The sequence below is a fragment of the Dermacentor andersoni genome, chromosome 3 (genome assembly GCF_023375885.2).
Source record: "Dermacentor andersoni chromosome 3, qqDerAnde1_hic_scaffold, whole genome shotgun sequence".
Lineage (NCBI taxonomy): Eukaryota > Metazoa > Arthropoda > Arachnida > Ixodida > Ixodidae > Dermacentor > Dermacentor andersoni.
The window spans coordinates 13,525,216-13,547,783 of record NC_092816.1 but is presented as its reverse complement, the minus strand read 5'-3'; the positions used below and the strand labels follow the sequence as shown (position 1 = coordinate 13,547,783).

At 50.4% G+C, this 22,568-nt stretch overlaps 1 protein-coding gene and 1 pseudogene across 3 annotated transcripts in view; both read right to left on the bottom strand.

The window, feature by feature from the left end:
• melt (ventricular zone expressed PH domain-containing protein melted) overlaps positions 1 to 22,568 on the bottom strand; it is a 143,696-nt gene that overhangs the window by 102,337 nt on the left and 18,791 nt on the right. For all 3 annotated transcript variants that reach the window (XM_050169736.3, XM_055065611.2, XM_055065612.2), the window contains exon 7: positions 19,166 to 19,303. In XM_050169736.3, coding sequence (XP_050025693.1) covers positions 19,166 to 19,303 — 138 coding nt within the window. The remainder of the gene's footprint in view (positions 1 to 19,165; positions 19,304 to 22,568) is intronic.
• On the bottom strand, positions 376 to 3,268 carry LOC126520915 (tigger transposable element-derived protein 6-like; annotated as a pseudogene).

The window sequence follows — 22,568 nt, the reverse complement described above, 5'->3', positions numbered from 1 at the left end:
AACTGGTTAAAAGCGGCGCGGTCGAAAAAGTTGCCCGTTAGCCTTCTCCACCCCTACTTGTGGAGAAGGCCCTGGTTTTTGCTTCGCAGATGAACCACGATGACTTCGTATGCAGCAATGGCTGGCTGGCGAGGTTTAAGGCAAGGCACGGCGTAAACACAAGAATCGTTTCAGGAGAAGGTGCCGCTGGCGACGTGGATGGGGCAGAACAATGGCAAAATGGTCAGCTGAGGCACATCCTGACCGACTACGCGCCCGACGATATCTTCAACATAGATGAGTCGGCCCTATTCTTCAAGCTGCTGCCAAACAGGATGCTTACGTTTAAAGGCGAGACGTGCACCGGCGGCAAGCATGCCAAGGACAGGATTTCGGTTGCGTTCGGTGTGAACATGTCGGCAACTGAATAACTACTTTTCGGGATTGGGAAGTCGGCCAAGCCGAGATGTTTTAAAGGCGCCCAACTGCCGTCCGGAGTTGTCTACCGCAGCAATACGAAAGCGTAGATGACTTCGAAACTTCTTGAAGAGTACATGCGCCTCATTGACCGCCGTTTCGCGGCGAAAAACAGAAAAGTTGTTGTTATCTTGGATAATGCCTCGGTGCATGTCGCGCTTGATAACCGTGCAGCTGTAAAATTGGTGTTTCTGCCTCCTAACACCACAGCAATTGCACAACCCCTGGACCACGGTGTCATTCGGGCTGTGAAACAGCTCTACAAAAAGAATCTGCAGGGCAGAATTCTTCTGGCCTTTGAGTGTGGCAAGGTTTTTTCAATTGACCTGCTGGGCACAATTCTCCTGCTCGAATACGGTGCAGTCCACTTATAACGATATCGAGAGAGATGAAAAATATGATCGTTATAACCGATGATCGTTATATCTCGACTGCAGTTATTAAAAAAAAAAAAAAATGCGGAACATACCTTTGCAGCTCCGAACTAGAATTCGCTACTTGCTCTAAAGAATAGATGATGTAGAAAGCAGGCTGTGAAAAACAAACTTTATTTCTAGTGCCAATGACAGTGTCAAGGGTTAGGCGCACCGAAATAGTCCGAAATCTGCACTTGCTTTTGCGACAGCTTCAGCTTCACAACCGCAGTGTGCATGGATTCCAGCTGCTGCGCTAACACTGGCGGCAATCCTTTAGCATGCATAAAATCAAGGAGTCGATCGACGACAGTGCACTTTGCATGGACATCGTGGTCGGGGTCAAGGAGCCACTGTCAATCTTGTTGTCACTGTCGCTGCTGCCATCGGCATCGTCGCACAACTTTGCCGTCTGTCGAGACAGCACATCTTCGGCGATCGCCTCGTCGGTGACCTCATCACAAAAGGAGGCAGCACTGTCTGCAGTCAAAAACTCCTTCATCGACGCACCACCTGTGTCACCAGTAGGAACAAGCTCCCAGAGCTCGGTTATGTCAGCGGCTTCCACCGTGTTGGTCTCAGTGGGTTGGGGAAGTTCGTCCTGACGCACAAAGCCCGCCTTTTTGAAGCAGTTGAATATGGTTGACTGCTTTACTTCATACCATGCACCATAAACGAAGCGCACAGCTTTCAAAAGGCTGATCTTCAGGTCAGGGGGCCCGTCTGCATGACCCGACGTGCCAGAAGCTGCGCGGTCAATGGCTAAAATTAGCCACTCCAGCATGCGCCGCCGATACAGGACTTTAAAGTTGGCGATCACTCGACAGATGTTAGCTTCGGGTTAATGCTGTGTGCGCTACAGTTATCAAGTAGCAACACAACTTTTCTTCCTTGGCCTTCAATTATACTGTCGAACTCGAGCAGCCATTCTTCGAACAGGTCGCGGGTCATCCACGCCTTCTTATTGCTGCGATAGCAGACCGGGATGTGCTGATTCTTAAAGCACGTTGGCTTCTTTGATCGCCCAATCATGAAAGGCTTGAGACAATGGCTCCCGTCCATGCTCCCGCACAGCAACACGGTCACCCTAAGTTTCGAGTGCTTCCCGCCGGGGCATCGATCTCCTTTAAGAGCGTGAGTCTTCGATGGCAACATTTTAAAAAACAGAGCAGTTTCGTCGCAATTATATATGTCCTTCTCCGCGTAGCGCTCCAGCACGTCGGGCAGCTTTGTCTGCAGCCACTGCTGCTTTGCCTCTGTGTCCAAAGACGCCGCTTCCCCTACCACGTTTTCGTAAACGATTCCGTGCCGCTCTTTAAAGCGCTGAATCCAGCCTCCCCCAGGCTCAAAATTTGGGTGTCCCAGAAGAAAAGCGAAGTTTTTCGCTTTGGTGGCAAGTACTGGCCCACTAATACGCACATTATGCGCGTGGGTTGTGATGAACCACTGGTAAACGGCCTCTTCAACATCGGCGTACAAAGGGTCTCTAACCCTTTTCCGCTGATCGGCATGGCCGCTGATAGCTCCTGCCTTCACAATCGCGGTGCTCCCGGTTTTCAAGATGGTTGATATCGTCGACTGGGCAAGCTCATACTTCTTCACGAGGGCGCTCACCTTGAAGCCGCGTCGAGAGTCCTGCAAAATATCCATCTTCGTGTCAAGCCACACAGCTTTGCGCTTTGTCGGCGCCATCTTCGAACTGGGTTGTACCGTTGGTTGCACGCCGCTTCAGTGGCGTCAGCCTGCTATCATGAGAGAGAGAGACTGAGTGCGGGACGGGCGCCACCGCGCCGCTTTGCTTGTCGTTTTTTTTTTCTTTCTCTCTCTTTCGGAGCGACTGTGGCAGACGCGCATGTAGTGTTCCTGTATATGCTCCCGCAGGGGAGCATATACAGGAACACTACGCGCATGAAGCAGCTAGCGCCATCTTGTGGCGCGCTGCGCCTACTCAGGTACTCTCCGGTGCGCAGGCGGGGCGGGACGCGCCTAATAACGTTGGGACGCGCAGCTTGGTAATGGCAGCATATACGAACTTACAGAGGTTAACATCGCCTCATCTCAACATCGTTCGTTTCAGGGAACTAAGCAACGCAAATGTTACGATTATTTTGCAGGGAAAAAGCCATCCGGACGGCAAAATTTTGATCGGTATACAGTCGAACCCGGCTATATCGAACTCGCAAAAAAATACCTATCAGTTCGATATAGAGCATAATTCGATATAAGCCTGCTGAATAATTGGATGTCATAAAAGCACATACCATTTATAAAATCACTTTATTGAAGAAACTAGCTTAGTTTCGCATGAAATAGTCCTGCATTTCTTTCTGCTCGGGCAATTTCGCTGCCTGCGACGCACGCATTTCTCCACATTATCTAAGGAGTCGGGAGCAGCTGAGGCCGCAACCTTCCGCATTCGCGCAGAAGCACCGGACTAGTGCTAGCGCACCAATCACTTCGGAGGATGTAGGCAAAGGACCGTCATTGCTTTCCTCATTATGCCCACTTTCACTTGTGCTCGGTACGACGTCGGCAATGTAGTCTTCGTTTTCGGGCTCTCCCGTGGTCGCAGCACCATCATTTGCACTCACCAACTCGTCCACTGTTGATTCGTCAATAGCTTCCGGAAATTCTGACAGCTCGCGCCAAGTTTCGGCAACACTGCAAGTTTCGGCAACGGCTGCGTCGCATTCATCAGAATTTACAGTCATCACCGAGCACGCAGAAGCCGGCACGGCTGAAGCAATTACAGATGAACCACTCGTACATGGGCGTGCGTACGCGTCGGGCGCCATGGGCACCGGGGCGAGAGAGTGGCAAGATCGTCCTGAGAGTGTTCCTCGGAATCATTCACGCTGCGGGGACACATTCGACTTCTCACCGCGTTCGACCCGATTTATGATTTCGAGCTTCACGACAAAAGGCAAATTCTGCCGCTTCATCACGGCAACACTGCGGGAGAAGGCCCGCAAGGCACACACACAATGGAACAGAAAAGCACCGAGACAACTCGCACTTCCGCCATTTTGCACGACGAGGGCACAAGAGCCCCTGATTGGCCGTCTGAGCAAGAGATGCGGGCCGGCCAGGATCATTTTTTGCAGGGGGGTGTCGACGGCTCGTCCGCAGCAGCGCGGTCACGGTAGGGAGAGCGGTTGGATGGAGCCGCACCGTCGGGTTTCCCTGCAACCGCGAGGGAAAGCCAACTTCTGGGGGCACTTTACCGCCGCTCGACGTTCAATATATCGGAAGTCGCTGCTATTTTTGTTCGATGTAAACGTCATTTTTGCTATATATACTCATTGTAACTATACCGTGCCCAGAAATTGTTCTATATATAGAATAATTCAATGTAAATGGGTTCGATACAGTCGGGTTCGACTGTATCCGATATGCAGTGAATAACCTATCATTATAAATGGTTTTTTCCCCATAGACCTAATGCATAAAATGACACTCTCATGTCGACCCATCGTTATAACCGATATATCGTTATATGTGGTATTGTTATAAGTGGACTGCACTGTATTCGTGCCGCCATGTTGAATCGGCGACTGTGCAGAACTGCTTCAAGTGCGCTGGCTTCACGGTGTGTGCGGGTGACGCAGAGGATGCTAGCGACGCCGTCGACCAGTCTTCTGACGCCGTCGACCAGTTTTCTGACGCCGTCGACCAAGCTTGCGAAACACTGCTAGCTGAAGAGCTGGAGAGCACGGTGTTACACAAGGCATTTCCTTCATCGACTTCAGGGACATCGACAGCGAAGTTCAGACTTCTCCGGATATGTCCGACGAAGCTATAGTTGCCTCTCTTGCCGAAGTGTCGCGTAACGACAGCGATGAGAAAGACGCCCACAGCGACAGCATGGGCAATCCAGGCCCGACAGTGGCAGAAGCTGCACGTTATGTCAGCCTCATGCGGGTGTTTGCCAAGAAGAGGGGGCTGGTGGAAAAGCTGGCTCGCAGCTTAAGTGAGTTTGAGGCGGCTGTTGTCGCTTTTAGACCACCACAGCATCAAACAAAGATCACAGACTTTTGTCGCCCGAATTGAATAAATAAATAGTGTACGTTTTTTGCCCTTTCATTGCACTTTCTCTGAACTCCGTTTTTGTCAGGTAAGTGGGCGATCTCACGCTATTTCGGTTAAGCAGTACTACCATTTATTATGTACCTTTTCTGAGCTCCAGCCAACTACGGTTTAACGAGTTTTCACTGTAGTGCCTAAACAGGATGACAACTACATTCGGAAATGCACCATATATTGAATTAATGGACTCATTAAAAGGATCAATGAATTTGTCAGTGCAGGCAGGCGAACAATAATGCATACCAATAACACAGTCAAGCCTCGATATTGCTACAGAACAGTATTTGCGATCACGAAGAGGCGAGCAATGTGAAGACGACGACGACGATTAGAGGCTAGCGCGGGCTGTTACCTCTTGGCCAAGTGCAGCGTATTTCCTTGTAAATATACTTGTGTATAGCTTTTCGTCTGCGTCTTCCTACGTAACATATCTGGTGGAGGTGGACGTTCCCTGTACCTCATCACGGAGCTTCGCAGTGGACGGTACGTCGAGCCTTCCTTCATGGCTCCCGGCGACGACACCTGCTACCACTTCAACGACCTACATCACTCTCTCCACTCCCCGTGATCCTGGCGTATTCTCGGGCAAAGATGGGGAAGACGTCGAGGACTGGATCAGCCTGTATGAACATGTCAGCTGCAATAACCGTTCGGACCCTACTATATTGTTACGCATGAAGAGAACGAAGACCGGTGAACGTGCTTGCGGACCCGAGTGGGAAAGGAAGAAGAGAACGACGCTCAGTTGATCAACCAGCTGACCGCTCTTGCGCTCACCTTCTTGACTTAAGTAAATGGTCCCCCTTCATCCCGAAGGGTTATAAACGGTCTCCTTCACGCATAACAAAGTGGTGGAGGTGCTGGGTACCGCTCACAACAACGGAACCATCACTGCCGCAGCTTCGTCGAAGCCGTCGACTTGCCGGCCTCCCGCCATCAGCCGTGACCGTCTTCGACATGCCAGAAGAAGGAGCCACTCCGAGGGCAGCGCCTAGCAGTCCACTGCCATACTACCGAGTTCCACCCACCTTCGGAGGCAAAGCGGGGATGCCGACGAGTGGCTCGTCCACTACAAACGAGTGAGCAAATCCAACGGGTGGGATGCAACCGCTCAGCTCACCAATGTGTTCTCCCTGACCGATACCGCCCTCGTGTGGTATGAGAACCACGAGGACGCGCTTACGACGTGGGAGCATTTTGTTGACGAGTTAAAGGCGTGTTTTGAGGACTCAGTCGCCAAAAAGAAGCGTGCGGAGCAGACACCGTCGCAACGGGCGCAGCTACCAGGTGAGACATGCACAACATATATCAAAGAAGTGTTAAAGCTGTGCAAGGTGGTCAATGCTCGCATGTCGGAAGAAGATAAAGTTGGACATTTGCTGAAAGGAGTGGCTGAGGATGTGTACAATTTTCTAATTGGAAAAGAGAGCCTCAGTTCTGTGTCCGACGTCATTCAGCACTGCAGAACTTTTGAAACGCTCAAGATGCGTCGGATTGTGCCAAAGTTTGGTCGGTTGGCAAACGTTACGACGGTTGCCAGTGTGGACACGAGTCCTTGCCTCGACCTTCCTTCGACCATCCGACAGATTGTCTGCGAGGAACTTATCCGCCGTGAAGAGTTGCTGCATTCAACTGTTGACCACCATGGCGTGTACACGTCACGTGAGGCTATGACGGCGCCACATTCTGCTCTTTGGCAACCGATGGTTACTGTAGCGGCCGTAGAGTACAGCACAGCCCCACAGTCGAGGATGACAACACGCCCGCCGACTCCGCGCTATGACCAACGCGCTCAGCGCACGCCTTCTCGACGCCCGATGTATCGTCGTGACACACGCCACGAACCAACCAACTACACGCGGAAAAATGATAATATCCGCTTCATCGACGAACGACCAAGGTTTCGACCTCTCCCGGTGTGTTATTCCTGCGGTGTCCCGAGTCATATATCGCGGTTTTGCAACCAGCGTATGACCACGTGGTATGGCCAGCCGTCAGAGTTTTCTCGGCCCTCCGAACGGCCACACGGTGCCCCGTGGCCAGCACACGTATCATCTGGCGACGAGTATTGGCCGAGCAGCTCCCGGAATCGCTCCCCAGCATCTGACAGAAGTTTGACACCCCCACCACAACGTCATGCTCCCCGTTCTCCCTCACCGCTGCGTCGCACCGCGTCCCCTTCGTCACCGGAAAACTAGCTAGCGCGGCCGATGGAGGTGAGGTCGCTGGAGACGTGCTACTGACAGAAATACCTCCTGTGTTGATGCTGAAAAACAAAGTGCGCGTGCTTGTAGATAATGTCCCTGTGATGGCTCTGGTGGACACAGGCGCAACAATTTCAGTCATGAGTGTCTCTTTTAAACACGTGTTAGGGCGAAAGGTTTTGTTTAAATGGGACGAAGATTCAAAGTTCTGTGGAGTGAATGGCGAGCCGCTGCGACCTATTGGGGTGTGTAGTGCTGACGTGTTTCTGGGAGGCCATGTTATTACGACAGAGTTTGTAATTATTCCTCGGTCGAACCCATGATGTTATTCTCGGCATGGACTTCTTGCGGGAGTGTGGTGCTACTGTCGACTGCCGCACAGGAAAAGTATTCTTAAGTGGTAGGATTCCATCAGGACTCCTGGAGAACCCTGTAGATCGCGAAACTACACTGTGTGTTTGTGGTGATACGGTCATACCTGCATCATCTACCGTTTGCGTTCCCGTTATCTGCTGCGGCGCCAATTCAGACAGCTTCGAAGCTACCGTAGAACCGATGCACTTTAACTGTATGAAGAAGAACGTGTTGGTGCCACATTGTGTTGTGTCAATCAAAGGCGGACGCACTGGCTTATGGACCGTAAACTGTTCTAAGGAGCCCGTTATACTATCAGACGGCATGAAATTAGCCTTCGCCAGGGAACACGCGTCCTTATCAGTGGCTGAACTTACAGATGTGCAGGAAGAACCTGATGGCCACAGTTCGGAAACGGCCCTTTTGTCGATGGTAAATAAATCACTCAGCACGAGTGAACGCCGAACGTTAGTGGGTGTGCTTTCGAAGCACGTTTCGGTATTCGACTTTGCGCAGAAGGACAAAATACCTGCAATCCCTGCGTCTCGAACGCGCCATACCATCAACACGGGTTCGGCAAATCCGATTAGACAAAAGCCATATCGTGTTTCACCATCAGAGCGCCAGATTATCAACGAACAAGTGCACGAAATGATGAAAAAGGGAGTCGTACAAGAGTCAGCAAGTCCGTGGGCAGCTCCAGTGATTCTTGTTAAAAAAAAAGATGGATCTTGGAGATCTTGCGTCGACTATCGCCGTTTGAATGCTGTAACAAAAAAGGACATGTACCCACTCCCACGTATTGATGACGCAATAGACTGCCTTCATTCCACCTCTTAGTTTTCCTCAGTAGATTTACAATCCGGCTATTGGCAAATTCCAATGCATCCTGACGACAAGGAGAAGACTGCCTTTGTAACCCCTGACGGGCTCTTCGAATTTAATGTGATGCCATTTGGTTTGTGCAACGCTCCGGCAAATTTCGAGAGATTTATAGACACTGTATTGCGCGGCTTGAAGTGGAACATCTGCATGTGCTACCTCGACGACGTCGTCATCTTTGGCCGCACCTTCAGCGAACACAACTCGTGTCTGGATATTGTCCTGAACTGCATCAGAAACGCTGGTCTAGTTTTAAACTCTAAGAAATGCCACTTCGGAGACCGCCAAACCCTTATGCTTGGGCACCTCGTCGACAAGGATGGCATCCGCCCTGATCCCCAGAAAACAGCAGCCGTTGAAGCGTTCAGTGCGCCGCGCTCTGTCAAGGAGCTCCGTAGTTTTCTGGGGCTTTGTTCCTATTTCCGCCGATTTATTCCTAAATTCGCCGACGTTGCGTATCCGCTGACATGCCTGCTACGAAAGGACACCCCCTTTGAGTGGACTCCGGAGTGCGACTCTTTTTTTCGTCAGTTGAAGTTTCTGCTGACGTCACGACCGGTTCTTCAGCACTTCAGTCCTTCAGCCAGTGGCATAGGTATGCCACTTATGCCAGTGGCATAGGTATTGGTGCCGTCCTAGTTCAACGCTACGGTGACCGCGAACACGTGATCGCATATGCAAGCCGCTCATTAAGTAGGCCCGAGCAGAATTACACTGTCATGGAACAAGAATGCCTCGCGGTAATATTTGCGGTTCAGCGGTTTCGTTCTTACCTGTATGGACGCCCCTTTACAGTGGTCACCGACCACCACTCATTGTGTTAGCTTGTCAATCTTCGTGACCCTTGTGGCCGCCTTCCGCGCTGGGCGCTCCGACTGCAAGAATACAGCTTCACCGTCTCTTATAAGAGCGGTCGACGACACGCTGATGCGGACTGCCTTTTGCGTATGTCACTGAGCACTACGGACTGTGACGCCGATGACTTCGATCATCTCGTGGCTTCTGTGTCGCCACGTTTTCCAGACTTCGACTGCTTCAAAACCGAACAGCGAAAAGACAATAAATTAACACCGCTCTTCACCGCTACGACCGCCTCGACGACAGCAAACCATTTCTGTGTATGTGATGGACTCCTCTATAAGAAGAACTTTTCCAGCACTGGCGCACGTTTTCTCCTAGTGGTACCGGAGAGCCTTCGCACAGCGATTCTGAGTGCTATGCACGACGACCCTACGTCTGGCCATCTAGGTTCGGCGAGGACGCTCTACCGGATTCAGGAACGCTTTTATTGGCCTGGAATGCGACATTCTGTTGAGACGTATGTGGCCAGCTGCCTGCAGTGTCAGCGCCACAAACGGCCATCTACTGCTCCAGCAGGTCTCCTGCAGCCGATCCCGCCTCCAAGCACGCCTTTCCAACAAGTGGGCATTGACTTCGTAGGCCCATTTCCAAAATCAGCCATGGGAAACCGTTGGATAGTTGTTTGCGTCGACTAGCTCACACGCTACTGCGAGACGGTGGCCGTGCCCTCAGCAACTGCCACTGACGTTTCAACATTCCTGCTGCAATATGTGATCCTGCGACATGGTCCGCCCTGCGTGATCATCAGCGACTGTGGACGACAATTCACAGCGGACATCATAGAGGAGCTGCTTCGTTTGTGTGATTCCCACTTGCGTCACTCGACACCATACCATCCACAAACGAATGGGCTTACGGAGCGTACTAACCGAACAATTGTAAACATGCTATCTATGTATGTTTCATCCGACCACAAGAACTGGGATGACGTACTGCCTTTTATCACGTACGCGTTCAACACTGCCAAGCACGTGACTACCGGCTATAGCCCTTTCTTCCTGCTGTACGCACGGCCACCCCAGTACACAATCGACACTGTTTTCCCTTTCTGTAGTCATGAAAATCCCACTGTCGCCGAGACTCTCTGCCTTGCCGAAGAAGCTCGTCGTATTGCTCGTTTGCGCACTTTGGCATCGCAGGACAGATCAAAAGCACGCTACGACATTCGCCACCGTCCGGTAACCTATCGCACTGGTGATTTAGTCTGGCTGTGGACTCCAGTACGGAAATGCAGATTATGCCAAAAGCTTTTGGCCGCCTACGATGGACCGTATGTTATTACTAACAGACTCACGGAAGTCACGTATAACATAGCTCGCCTCACCGCGAGTGGTAGAAGAGCTGCCAAGACACAAGTGGTCCATGTCGCCCGCTTGAAATTGTTCACATCACGACAAATGGATTGACTCGCCCGGCGGGCTTCGTCTGCGACGAGAGGAATGTTACGCATGAAGAGAACGAAGACCGGTGAACGTGCTTGCGGACCCGAGTGGGGAAGGAAGAAGAGAACGACGCTCAGTTGATCAACCAGCTGACCACTCTTACGCTCACCTTCGCGACTTAAGGGGGGAAGTGGGTCTTAAAAATGTTTTTCTTATTTTTGGGTGAATCTTTAATAAACTCCACTGCCTGGGGTAATTTTCCATGCTGATTTCAGATCTGTAATTAGATTTTTGATAGCTGTAGCAGTTCAAAAAATATTGAGGTCTGAAGTCAAATTAATTTCAAGCTCGTTACGGGGCTTTTTGATGATTCCGTCTTGCTAAACCAAAAACTAAATGCATGACACCATTGCTAAAGACCTACTGTAGGGGGTGATGCTATTTTTATTCATTTGGAAACATTTTGCAGACAAGAAAAAAATCTTGCATTTATTAACATTTTTTTCTAATTAGCAGCGATTACTATACCTGAATGTAATTTTCATGACGGCGCAAGAGTAATAAAAATAGCATCACCCCCCAGATAATTTCAACACGAATAAAATTATACCACCCTTGCCATTTTTGGCCAAAAACAACCCAGAAAAAACACCCGTAAGGCGAAGTACAGTGTGCAAAAACATCGAACTGAAATAAACGCATTTGAAGTTTCAAACAAATGTAGCTTTTGCTGAAGTGAATCTACAGCAATACAAATGGCACCATTTTGAAGCTCTATGTTTTGTAAGAATGGCCATACTAAATGTGTGACTGCACACTCTCAAAATAATAGCACACTGGCCACTGAACTAGCACAAGAAACTTTATTGGGCACCATGCTCTACAAAGAGCATGGTGCCTGGGTTTCAAACCGAAGTGTAGAACTCTGTGTGGGCATGAATATAGTTCCAGTGTTGTACATGCAGGCTGCCTGATTAATAGCAGTCTCCATTACAATCAGTGAGGCATTTTTCATTTGGTAGAATTGACCATGTTACTGAATGAAGGCTCTGAGTGTAAGTAGCCTTCCAAGTCATGTTCACCTGACAGTGGCTGTGGAACTTACGATCAGAGAGCCAGTGATAGATATGCAGCTGCTAGGTGCTTTCCAGAATTTTACTTTTGTATGATGCCTCGATCACTTCTGCAGCCAGATGTGTGCCAGCCCAAGGGGCCTAATGAACAGAGCTCATGATGAGGTTCTCTTTATGAAGAGGTGGTATGATAGATATTGTTACGAGCTATCGTGACAGTATGATAATAGAGTGAACGCGCAATGTGCTTCTTTGCGAGTCCGAAGTGCCGATGTGCGAAATGCATGGCCGCAGATACAAGGAGCCGACGCGCGATGTGCTTAGTCGCACATTTCAAGGTGCCGACGCGCGAAATGCCTAGTCGCGGGCTCGAGAAGTCGACCCTCGATGCGCTTATTCGCGCAGTCCGAGGTGCCGACGCGCGAAATGCCTAGTCGCGGGCTCGAGGAGTCGACACTCGACGCGCTCATTCGCGCAGTCCTATGTGCCGACGCGCCAAATTCCTAGCCGCGGGCTCGAGGAGTCGACATTCGATGTGCTTATTCGCGCAGTCGGAGGTGCCGATGCACAAAATGATTAGGTGACGGTCTGAGAAGTCCGCGCGCGATGTGCATGATCGCCGAGTCGGAGACTCCCTATGCGCAATATGTTAAGCCGCATTTCTGAGGATTTCGTGCGCGATACGAATGTGTGACGAATTCGAAACACCGACTGCTGAAAGGCTTAGCCGCATGTCCGAGGATTCCGTGCGCGAATCTTGGTCGCGAAGTCCGCGTCGCCGATGCTCGGAATGCTTAGCCGAGAGTCTGAAACATCCACAAGCGTAGGGATCGGCCACGCTACTGCGATGTCCGCGTAGCGCCCATTTTGACACATCGAGATCACGGCGAGTGGAGACGTCAAACTCGCGAGGTGCAAGGAGCCGAGCAGACGACGCCAGCGCCGGACCAATGGCGAACCGCGCTGGAGTCACGTGGCAGGCGCGGCCAATCGCAGACTCCAACACGACCCTCAACCATTTGTTTTTTGTGCGATTGTTTCTGTATGGAGGAGATCGCTGAAGCGGCACATTTGAAGACGGAGAAATGCGCTTTCCAACGAGACCAAGATGGCGGCGCTCGGTCGCGCCGTTCCGGAGATATTGCGGTGTGAAAAACGCTGTTCTTTCTTGATTTCCGCGAGTTTTTCGCCACCTTGGATGATAAAACTATTTTTTTTTTGAGCACTTCTAAGTGGTTTACAGTCATGATATTTGGGTATCAGATAGAAAAAGGGTTATAGAAACTGAAAATGTTATTTTCAAAAAATCGAATTTTTGGCCATTTTTCGCGATGTAAAACCCGCGTCCCCCCTTAAGTAAACGGTCCCCCTTCATCCCTAAGGGTTATAAACGGTCTCCTTCACGCGTAACAATATAGCTTAACACCAGCTGAGAGTCTTTTACCTCAGTGGCAAACCTCGAGTTTGGTTTCGGACGCACGAAGGTGAGCTCACCAGTTAGGATTCGCTTAAGCAAAAGCTCCGAGACTTGTTCGGCAACTCCTACGGTCACCAACTTGCCACGCAGAAGGCGCTTTCTGGCCGTGTGCAGACATCAACAGAGCCCTATGTCACGTACATTCAGGACGTCGTGGCTCTGTGCCACAAAGTTGACGCACACATGACTGAGTCAGGCAAGGTTTCCCACATCCTCAAAGGCATTGCCGGTGACGCCTTAAACTTGCTCGTTTTCAACAATGTGGCGACGGTGGATGCAGTTATAAAAGAGTGCCGCCGCCTGGAACTCGCTAAAAGCAGACGTATCGACCAGCAGTTTGCCCGTCGTCTGCCCAACACCCCAGCGACATCTTCCTGTGCCGACGCTCCTCGTCCCAACAACACTGGCGATGTTACCAGGATCGTCTGGCGTGAGATCGAGGCCGCCTATCTGGCTGCCTTCGACTCCAGCCCCACCAACGCACCTGCAGTCACGGTTTTCCTGATCCAGGCAGTTCTCCACCAGGAGTTCGAAACCATGGGTCTTCACACCATCTGCTCGACCCATCGCCCTGATACCCACCCGGCTTCTTTGATTCCGCCCCGTCCCGCGTCTTCTTACCTGCCACGTTTTCTAAACCCATCTGAATGGCGCACTGCTGACGACAAGCCCATTTGTTTTCACTGCCATCGAATCGGGCACATTTCTCGGCACTGTCGCAGTCGCTGGAGTTCCCCGACCCGGTCTACTTATACTGCCTACTCTTGTCCCCCAGGTGGCCCTTCTCGTCCCTATGCAGCACGCTCCGATAATGCCGCCACCGATTCTCCTGCGCCGAACCGCCCCTATACTCGTTCGCCTTCGCCCCAACAATGACAATCTCACTCTCACCAGCCCCGTTGCTTCTATTCGCCGACTCCCTTCGGACGCTGCTCCCAGCCAGAAAACTAGACGATGCAGCGCCTCCAGGTGACGGTGCATTGCTCCCTACACCGCCAAATCCTCTACTGACGTTGCCCACTCATCTGAACGTTCTTGACGTGCAAGTCAACGGTGTTTCTGTGTCTGCTCTTATAGACCCTGGGGCGCATTTCTCAGTAATGAGCGCTGACCTTCATAACCGGCTGAAGAAAATAATCACGCCCGCCATGACGCCCGTTGTCCGTGTCGCCGATGGCGGAACAGCCCCCGTAATTGGTATGTGTGCCGCCCGCATTTCCTTCGCCGATCGCTCCACTATCGTGCTATTCACAGTCATCGCCCACTGTCCCCACGACATCATCCTCAGCTTAGACTTCCTCTCCGCACATTTTGCTCTCATCGATTGTTCTGCCAGTACTCTCCGCCTTGACCTGCCTGTTCTGGCTTCCGCTGAACCACACCCCAGTCGCCTCAGTTCCGTCAACTTCGCTCGCTTGCCATCTTTGGCACTGACTTATGTTGACTTAGTGTCATCCAAACCAGTCCCCGACGGTTACTACATTGCGGCTCCTATACAAGACGTCCTCCTTACACACGGGATCACAGTACCTCATACAGTTTTATCTATTACGGCGAATTGCGTGGCCTGCCAGTGGTCAATTTTGGCTTGACGACACAAGTGCTGCCACGTGGGATGTCTCTGGCCAAGCATTGCTCATTCGAGGATCACTCAGTAGCATCTACTGCAGTAGACAACAATTCAGTTGATCTTCCTCTACCATCGCAGTCGGCAACTTGTATCATCGCCGACTTACAGAAAATGATTGCGCCCGACATGCCGTCCAAGCAGGCTCGTGAGCTCTACCGCGTTCTGTTTTCCTACCATGATATTTTTACTTTAACGATCGTCCATTGGCCCAAGCTACAGCTGTTAAACATCGCATTAATACCGACGATGCCCCTCCTATTCATCGCCGCCTGTATCGAGTGTCACCAGCTGAGCGTCAAGTTATTCACGCAGAAGTTCGCAAAATGCTTGCCAAGAACATTATTGAACCATCATATAGTCCATGGGCGTCACCTGTTGTACTGGTCAAAAAGAAGGATGGCTCATGGCGCTTTTGCGTGGACTATCGGCACCTTAACAGGGTTACCAAAAAGGACGTGTATCCCCTACCTCGGACTGATGACGCCCTTGACTGCCTCCACGGTGCTCGCTATTTCTCCTCTATTGACCTTCGCTCCGGCTACTGGCAGATTGCGGTGGACGATCTTGACCGTGAGAAGACTGCTTTTGTAACACCCGACGGTCTTTATTAATTCAAAGTGACGCCGTTCGGTCTATGTAACGCCCCTGCCACTTTTGAACGCATGATGGACTCCCTTCTTCACGGTTTCAAATGGTCCACGTGCCTGTGCTACTTGGATGACGTTATCATATTCTCCCCAACGTTTGCTATGCACCTCGAGCGCCTCTCAGCAGTCCTGGACGTTTTTCGTCGAGCCGGTCTGCAACTCAACGCATCGAAGTGTCAATTCGGCCGTCGCCAGATTACCGTCCTTGGACATCTCGTTGACGCGAACGGAGTGCAACCGGACCCAGGCAAGATCCATGCTGTTGCGCACTTCCCTGTTCCGAAGTGTGTCAAGGATGTGCGCAGCTTCATCGGCCTTTGTTCGTACTTCTGCCGTTTCATGCAAAATTTCGCCACCATAGCACGACCACTAACCGAGCTTTTGAAAAAAAGCGATAACGAGGCCTCCGCATTCTCACATCTAATTGACCTTCTCACAATGCCTCCCATTCTGGCCCATTTCGATCCTTCTGTGCCTATCGAAGTTCGTACTGATGCCAGTGGTCACGGAATTGGCGCAGTACTGGCACAACGCCAGTGCGGCCACGACCGTGTTATCGCTTATGCCAGCAGGCTCCTCTCACCGACGGAGCGCAACTATTCCATCACTGAGCGTGAGTGTCTGGCCCCAGTTTGGGCGGTTGCAAAATTCCGCCCATACTTATATGGCTGACCCTTTTCCGTTGTCACAGACCATCACGCCTTTTGCTGGTTATGCTCACTGAAAGATCCTACAGGAAGACTTGGTCGCTGGGCCTTACGCCTCCAAGAATATTTGTATTCTGTCATCTAAAAACCTGGCCGACTACACAAGGACGCTGACTGCCTGTCTCGCTACCCGGTTGACGAGCCTGACGCTGCCAACAGTAGTACCGCCAACGGCATTTTCTCTGTCTCTGCCTTCGCCAACATCGCCGATGAGCAGTACCGAGACCTGTCGCTGTGAGCACTCATAGAGTGTCTGCGCTCTACACCTACCAACGCATCCGTTCGCCTATATGTCCTCCAGGGCGGCATTTTGTACCGAAGGAACTTCCTCCCTGACGGCTCTGATCTTCTTCTTGTCATGCCAAAACATCTACGACAGACTCTGCTCTTTGAGATGCATGACGCACCCACTGCAGGACATCTTGGGGTAACCCGCATGTACGACTGCGTCCGCCGCCGCTTCTATTGGCCTGGTCTCGCTCGCTCCGTCCGACGCTATGTTGCTGCCTGTGATCCCTTCGAGCGTCGGAAAGCACGTCAGGTGCTATGTGCCGGTCATCTCCAGCCGATCACCGTCCCTGTGGAACCGTTCTTTCGTGTTGGATTAGACCTCCTCGGTCCCTTTCCCACGTCATCCTCTGGGAACAAATGGGTAGCCGTCGCAACTGATTACGCCACCCAATACGCTATCACGAGGGCTCTCCCTACCAGTTGCGCCACTGATGTCGCGGACTTTCTCTTGCGTGACATTATCTTACTTCATGGCGCTCCGCGACAGCTGCTTACTGACCGTGGTCGTAACTTCCTCTCGAAAGTTATCGCCGACATTGTGCGTTCCTGCTCCCCTCAACACAAGCTGACTACCTCATACCATCCTCAAACCAATGGCCTGACAGAGCGGTTAAACCGTACTCTTACCGATATGCTGTCCAAGTACGTCTTCGAGGACCACCACGACTGGGACGTTGCCCTTCCTTACGTCACATTTGCGTACAATTCTTTCCGGCACGACACCGCCGAATTTTCTCCCTTTTATCTACTGTACGGTCGCGAACCGACCACCCTTGACACGGCACTTCCTCATGCTGCGATCTCAACAACCGAATATGCGCGCGACGCCATCGCCCTCGCCGACCATGCAGCCAGCTTGCCCATGCTCGACTGACGGCCTCGCGAACCACTCAGCAGCGTCAGTACAACGCCCGCCATCAAGACGTACAGTTTTCGCCTGGTGCGCTCGTGCTCCTGTGGTCACCCTCTCATCACGTCGGACTTTCAGAAAAGCTCCTTTCGCGATACACAGGGCCCTACCGCGTGCTGCACCAGGTGACACTTGTGACGTACGAAACTGCTCCTGTGAGTTCAACCTCATCCTCTACTCTGGCATCTAGTGATGTCATACATGTCAGTAGGTTCTAGGCCTAATACACTGCTTCAGAGTCCGGCCTTTAGTCGCTCCGGGACGGCGCTTTTGCCATTGGGGGTAGTGCTACGGAACAGTATTTGCGATCACGAAGAGGCGAGCAGTGTGAATACGACGACGATGCTTAGAGGTTAGCACGGGCTGTTGCAGCTTGGCTAAGTGTGGCGTATTTCCTTGTAAATATACTTGTGTATAGCTTTTCGTCTGCGTCTCCTAGGTAACAATATAATAAATCTTGATTTAACGAAATTCGCAACATAATGAACTATTTCAATTTTCCTATCTTAGTTGAACTGAAAACCGTGCTTTTCTTTCACTATTTAACGAAGTAATCTCGAAATTTACGGCCATTTCAAGCATGTACTTGGATCCTGTATGGTTAGTAAATCTAGCAATAAAAGCGATAGAAATGTTGGCCGAGGCAAAGGCGATTTTAAGTGTCTTTCTGCATGAAAGTATGAGCGGCAAAACCACCTTCAAAGCTCGCCTGCTGGGATGCGGTATGCAGGAAAGAGCGCTGCGCCATTTGCTGCGTTGGTAAACAACCTGCGAAGGCTGCAAGCACGCAGCAGCTCGTAGAGTTCACTAGCAGAAACACGAGAGATGATGATTCCTTTTGTGCAAAAGTGTTTGGGAGCGAGTGAACACGCAATAACGTGATCAAGCACACACCAAGTGGTGGAGGGTAATGCATGTCTATCTTCTCTCTGGCCGTATCTCAGAGATAATCTCTCGGCGGCAAGTGCAGAGGTGGAGCCTAAATGGTTGCCACCTTCTTGAGTATTATGTTGTTACCACGCGTCTAGTGTTGGTGGTCGCGCAATCTCAAGTTTCCAAGACATAATGCAAAGCGCTCACTCGCATTGTGACTGTGAGTTCATGGTCATCAAGTAAGATCTGTTAATGTTTGCCTGAGCGCACATGACACCAATAAAACTAAAAACCTTAATTTGTGTACTTGTCTCTTTGCTATCGTCATCAATGCTCCAGAGCGCCTTTCTGGTGTAACTGTGACTTTTTCTTTCTTCTTTTTTTCTCTCGGGACAAGTATACATATCTGTTTACACTTTTGTTTTCAATTTATGGCCGCCTGCTGAGGGTACTAAATGCGGTCAGCCATGGTGTCCAAGATTCACGGTGCTGCACGATGCAACACACGCAAATTTTCAATGCTGTGAGCCATGTCGATGCATTGCTCTCAGCGATAGCTGCACCGCAAGCTCTAGGGCTCATAACCACGCTATTATGGCCCAACCTTGCAATTTGTTTATAAGTGCTTACTGACGAGATACTATCTGGCAGGAATGTTCTGCAAATTTGTGAAGTTGTGCTGCTGAAACTTTAAAACCTCGAATTAGCGAATTACAACTTCATTACATCAAGGTTCGACTGTATACTGCTCATCTATAACCAAGTGAGCCGAAGTGAAAGAGCAGTGCAGTTGGCCTCTAGAGGCAGCTATGACTTGTCATTGAAATTACTGCACAATCCACTTCATGGTGTAATTGTGCTATGGCTATGTTTACAACTGTTGCCCTTAGGTGGCTCTATAAGACAGCTCGACCAGTACCTGTGGCAAGCATGGGGCAAGCAATGCAGGGAAGGCATCTCCTAGGTGCTTGGCTTCCCGTAGCAGTGCCAGCTGGGTGTTGTGGTCTCCTTTGGACAGCTGGCTAACCAGAAACTCCAAGCACTCCTGGGCACGCTCCTACAGTGTGAAAAATATGTGAAAGGTGGAATCTTCTAGTACATCACTGGTGAAAAGGCTCTCATAAAGTGCTCATTTATGAGCATAAAATGCTCATAAATGTTTTCTCATCTCGCCTATTATCAGCTACCGGTCCCTAGATACGGAGGAGACACTATGTTTATGTTTTAAAAGTGCAACTGAGCACTCGGAACCAAAAAAAAAAAACTGTACTAACGGAAATGTCAAAGGGACACTAAAGAGAGACACTGAACTAATTTAGACTGATAAAGTATTTTTTCAAAACTAGCTTTCGGTCATTTGTGTTAATAGGATGATAATTACGAGAGAAAATCGAGGTAAAACCTTCCTTTCTTTTTTTTCATTTTGCCTCAGAACCCTCTTTCTGGTGTGTCAGTTGTGATATCGATAGATTTTCTTTTTTAATGAGGACATTACAAGTCAATAGGTTATAACGTTTTCTTTTTTTTTTTTTTTTGCATCTGAACTGTTGTGGTGCAGTAAAAGTTCCTGAAACTTGTCCAGTTCAGTATTTGACTTCTTTAAAATACAATGTCCATCTTCACTGACAAAAAATTAACTAGGCCTGTGCAGACATCAAACTCAGTGATGGCACGGCGAGCTATTCTAGGAACTTCAAGGCCCCTAATCTTTTGTTTTTGTGTCATTTTTGGCTTACCAGGCTTCACTTTGTGCTAAGAGTGGCTTTGTTCTTCCAAACACGCAGTGCATAGCATTGGAGAGATTGTGTCTTCTTGTCTGACCCCTTTCTTTATAGGTATATTCCTACTTTTCTTGTAGAGAATTAAGGTAGCTGTGGAATCTCTGTAGATATCTTTCAAGATATTTATGTAAGTGGTCAGTACTCCTTGATTACATAATGCCTCTATGAAGGCTGGTATCTATACTGAATCAAATGCCTTTTCGTAATCTATGAAAGCCATATACAGTAAAACCTCTATATGATGAAACAGGATATAACGAACTAATGGATATAATGAAGCAATCGTGATTCCCCTTGAAATTCCAAAAGATGCTCATGTATTGAAAATCTCTTTTTAACGAAGCTAAAATTTCCTCGCAATGGGCATAACGAACCTGTTTTTAGAGCGCAGCTCTTTGGCGCCTATTCCTGTGTTTCGCGGCGCCGTCGTGCCTTGCCATAACCAGCTCTGTAGCCGGGGCTAGCGTGCTGCTCTAGCTGTGCGCACTCCTGGCGCCAACTCTCGCGCACGGCACGAGCCTTGCTCTCTTCGCTCCTCGTCCAGTGCCACCCATGTGTGGCACCAATCGGAGTGCCGGCTCGGTGGCGGCTGACCTCGATAATATGCTCCCCAAGCCGAAACCTACAGCCGCCGCCGTTCACCACTGCAGGTACCCCTTGCCCCCCACCTCTCCTCCATGTCTGTGACTGCGCGAGAGCGCGCGGCATCCTCCGGTTGCCGAAGCGCCGGCTCGGTATAAGCGGATCACAATGTACACTTCTCAAGCCGAAACGCAAAGCCACCTAGAGTTGACTTGCTAGCAGCGTCAGCGGCATCAGTCAGTCACTGCCATCTCTTCACCGCACAACGTTCCTATGCGCCTACGCACTGCCTTCCGCACCCTTCCGATAAGCAAGGCAGCTGCGCCAAGCTACGCTCCGTTTGCGATGGTTGGTGCAAAATGTTCCGCACCAGATGGATCGTCCGAGGCTCACAGATGGTTTATATTATAATATAATCCGTCTGCCTGTATAAGTAGCTTATTCTCAGTCAGTTCTTTCTGAGCCATGAGCGAGGCAATCGGTGGAAGACCTTCGTCTACCGCTGCTGCTAAACGAGCTGCCCGAGAGAGGCCCAGCGCCGTTGCCGCCAGAATCCAGAGGTGCGCTTCGCTAAACCAGGCATTGGTGCAGCAAGTCTAGAATATATCCATCTATTTCTCCGACCATAAACAATGACAATCAAGAACTGGGAGTGGAGTGTTTCTTGAAGAAGTGAAGGATAAAAAGTTGTAACTGTACATACATGTCTTGCTTGAATTATTTGCCTCAGTATATAGAAAGCCAAAGCAGCTGAAGAGCTGCACTCAAATTTGGCATTAGGAAGTAACATAATCGTTGGCAACTTCTTTTTTTTCAACGAGCATTTACTGACCATTTTGGTACCCGTCAGGTCAATGTCTTATAATGTGCGACGTTCGCGTGTCTCGTGTGTCTCCCAGCATCCCCTTTCCCATGAAACTGGACGACCCGCCCACTCCTCCGTTGCGTACGTGGGGCGCCGCCGACTGTGGTTTTGTTGTTGCTTGTCATTGCTTCCGTGGGCATCAACAATATCAGTGTTTCTATTGGTTCGTTCGTGCGAGTTCCCGCCGCCAGAAAGGAGATGGACGACAGAAAACGGAAGCGCAAAACGATATCAATCGAGCAGAAAGTGGCTATGCTGAAAGCCATCAAGTTGGGCGTGAAGAAGAAAAAATTGGCTGAAGATTTAGGCATAGCGTTAAGCACGCTGTCGACGATTTTGAGCAGTAAAGAAGCTGTCACCAGTGCTGTCGCACATGGTGTAAAAGGCGACAGAAAGAAGCTGCGAGGCCCCGCTTTCGAAGCTGTAGAGAAGGCGGTTTTCAAGTGGATTTTGCACGCAAGAGCAAGCGGCACTCATGTGAGTGGGGCACTGTTGCAGCACAAAGCAAGGGACTTCGCGTGCTTCATGGGGCACAACGATTTTTTGGTGAGTGTTGGCTGGCTGCAGCGTTTTAAGGAGCGCCACAACATCGTCGGCAGGGCTATAAGCAGGGAAGTGCAGCCTGTGGACCGCGAAGCTGCAGTGGCGTGGGTGGAGACAAACGTTGGACAGCTGTTAGAAAATTACAGTGCCAAGGGTTTGTTCAATGCGGATGAGACAGCCCTGTTCTACGAGATGCTGCCGCAAAAAACCTTGGCCCTCAAAAGTGAATGCTGCCAGGGTGGTAAGCAGAGCAAGGTCCGTGTAACTGTGTTGCTTTGTGCCGACATGGATGGGTTGGAAAAGGTGAATTGGCAAAAGTGCATCACCACGATGCTTCAAAGGCAAACGAAAACTCCAAGTGAGTCATGTGTCCAACTTGTGGGGGTTCCACTATGCGTGTGGCTAGGGCCAGAGGCAAGCTCCGGATCTAGCCCCACACAGTCACTCTGTGGTACTCCCCAACCAGTAACGCGGGAATCGCGGCTACGTCGGGTTCGAACGAATAAGGCAACCAGCAGCGTCAACTGTAACAACGTTTATTGCTACCAGCA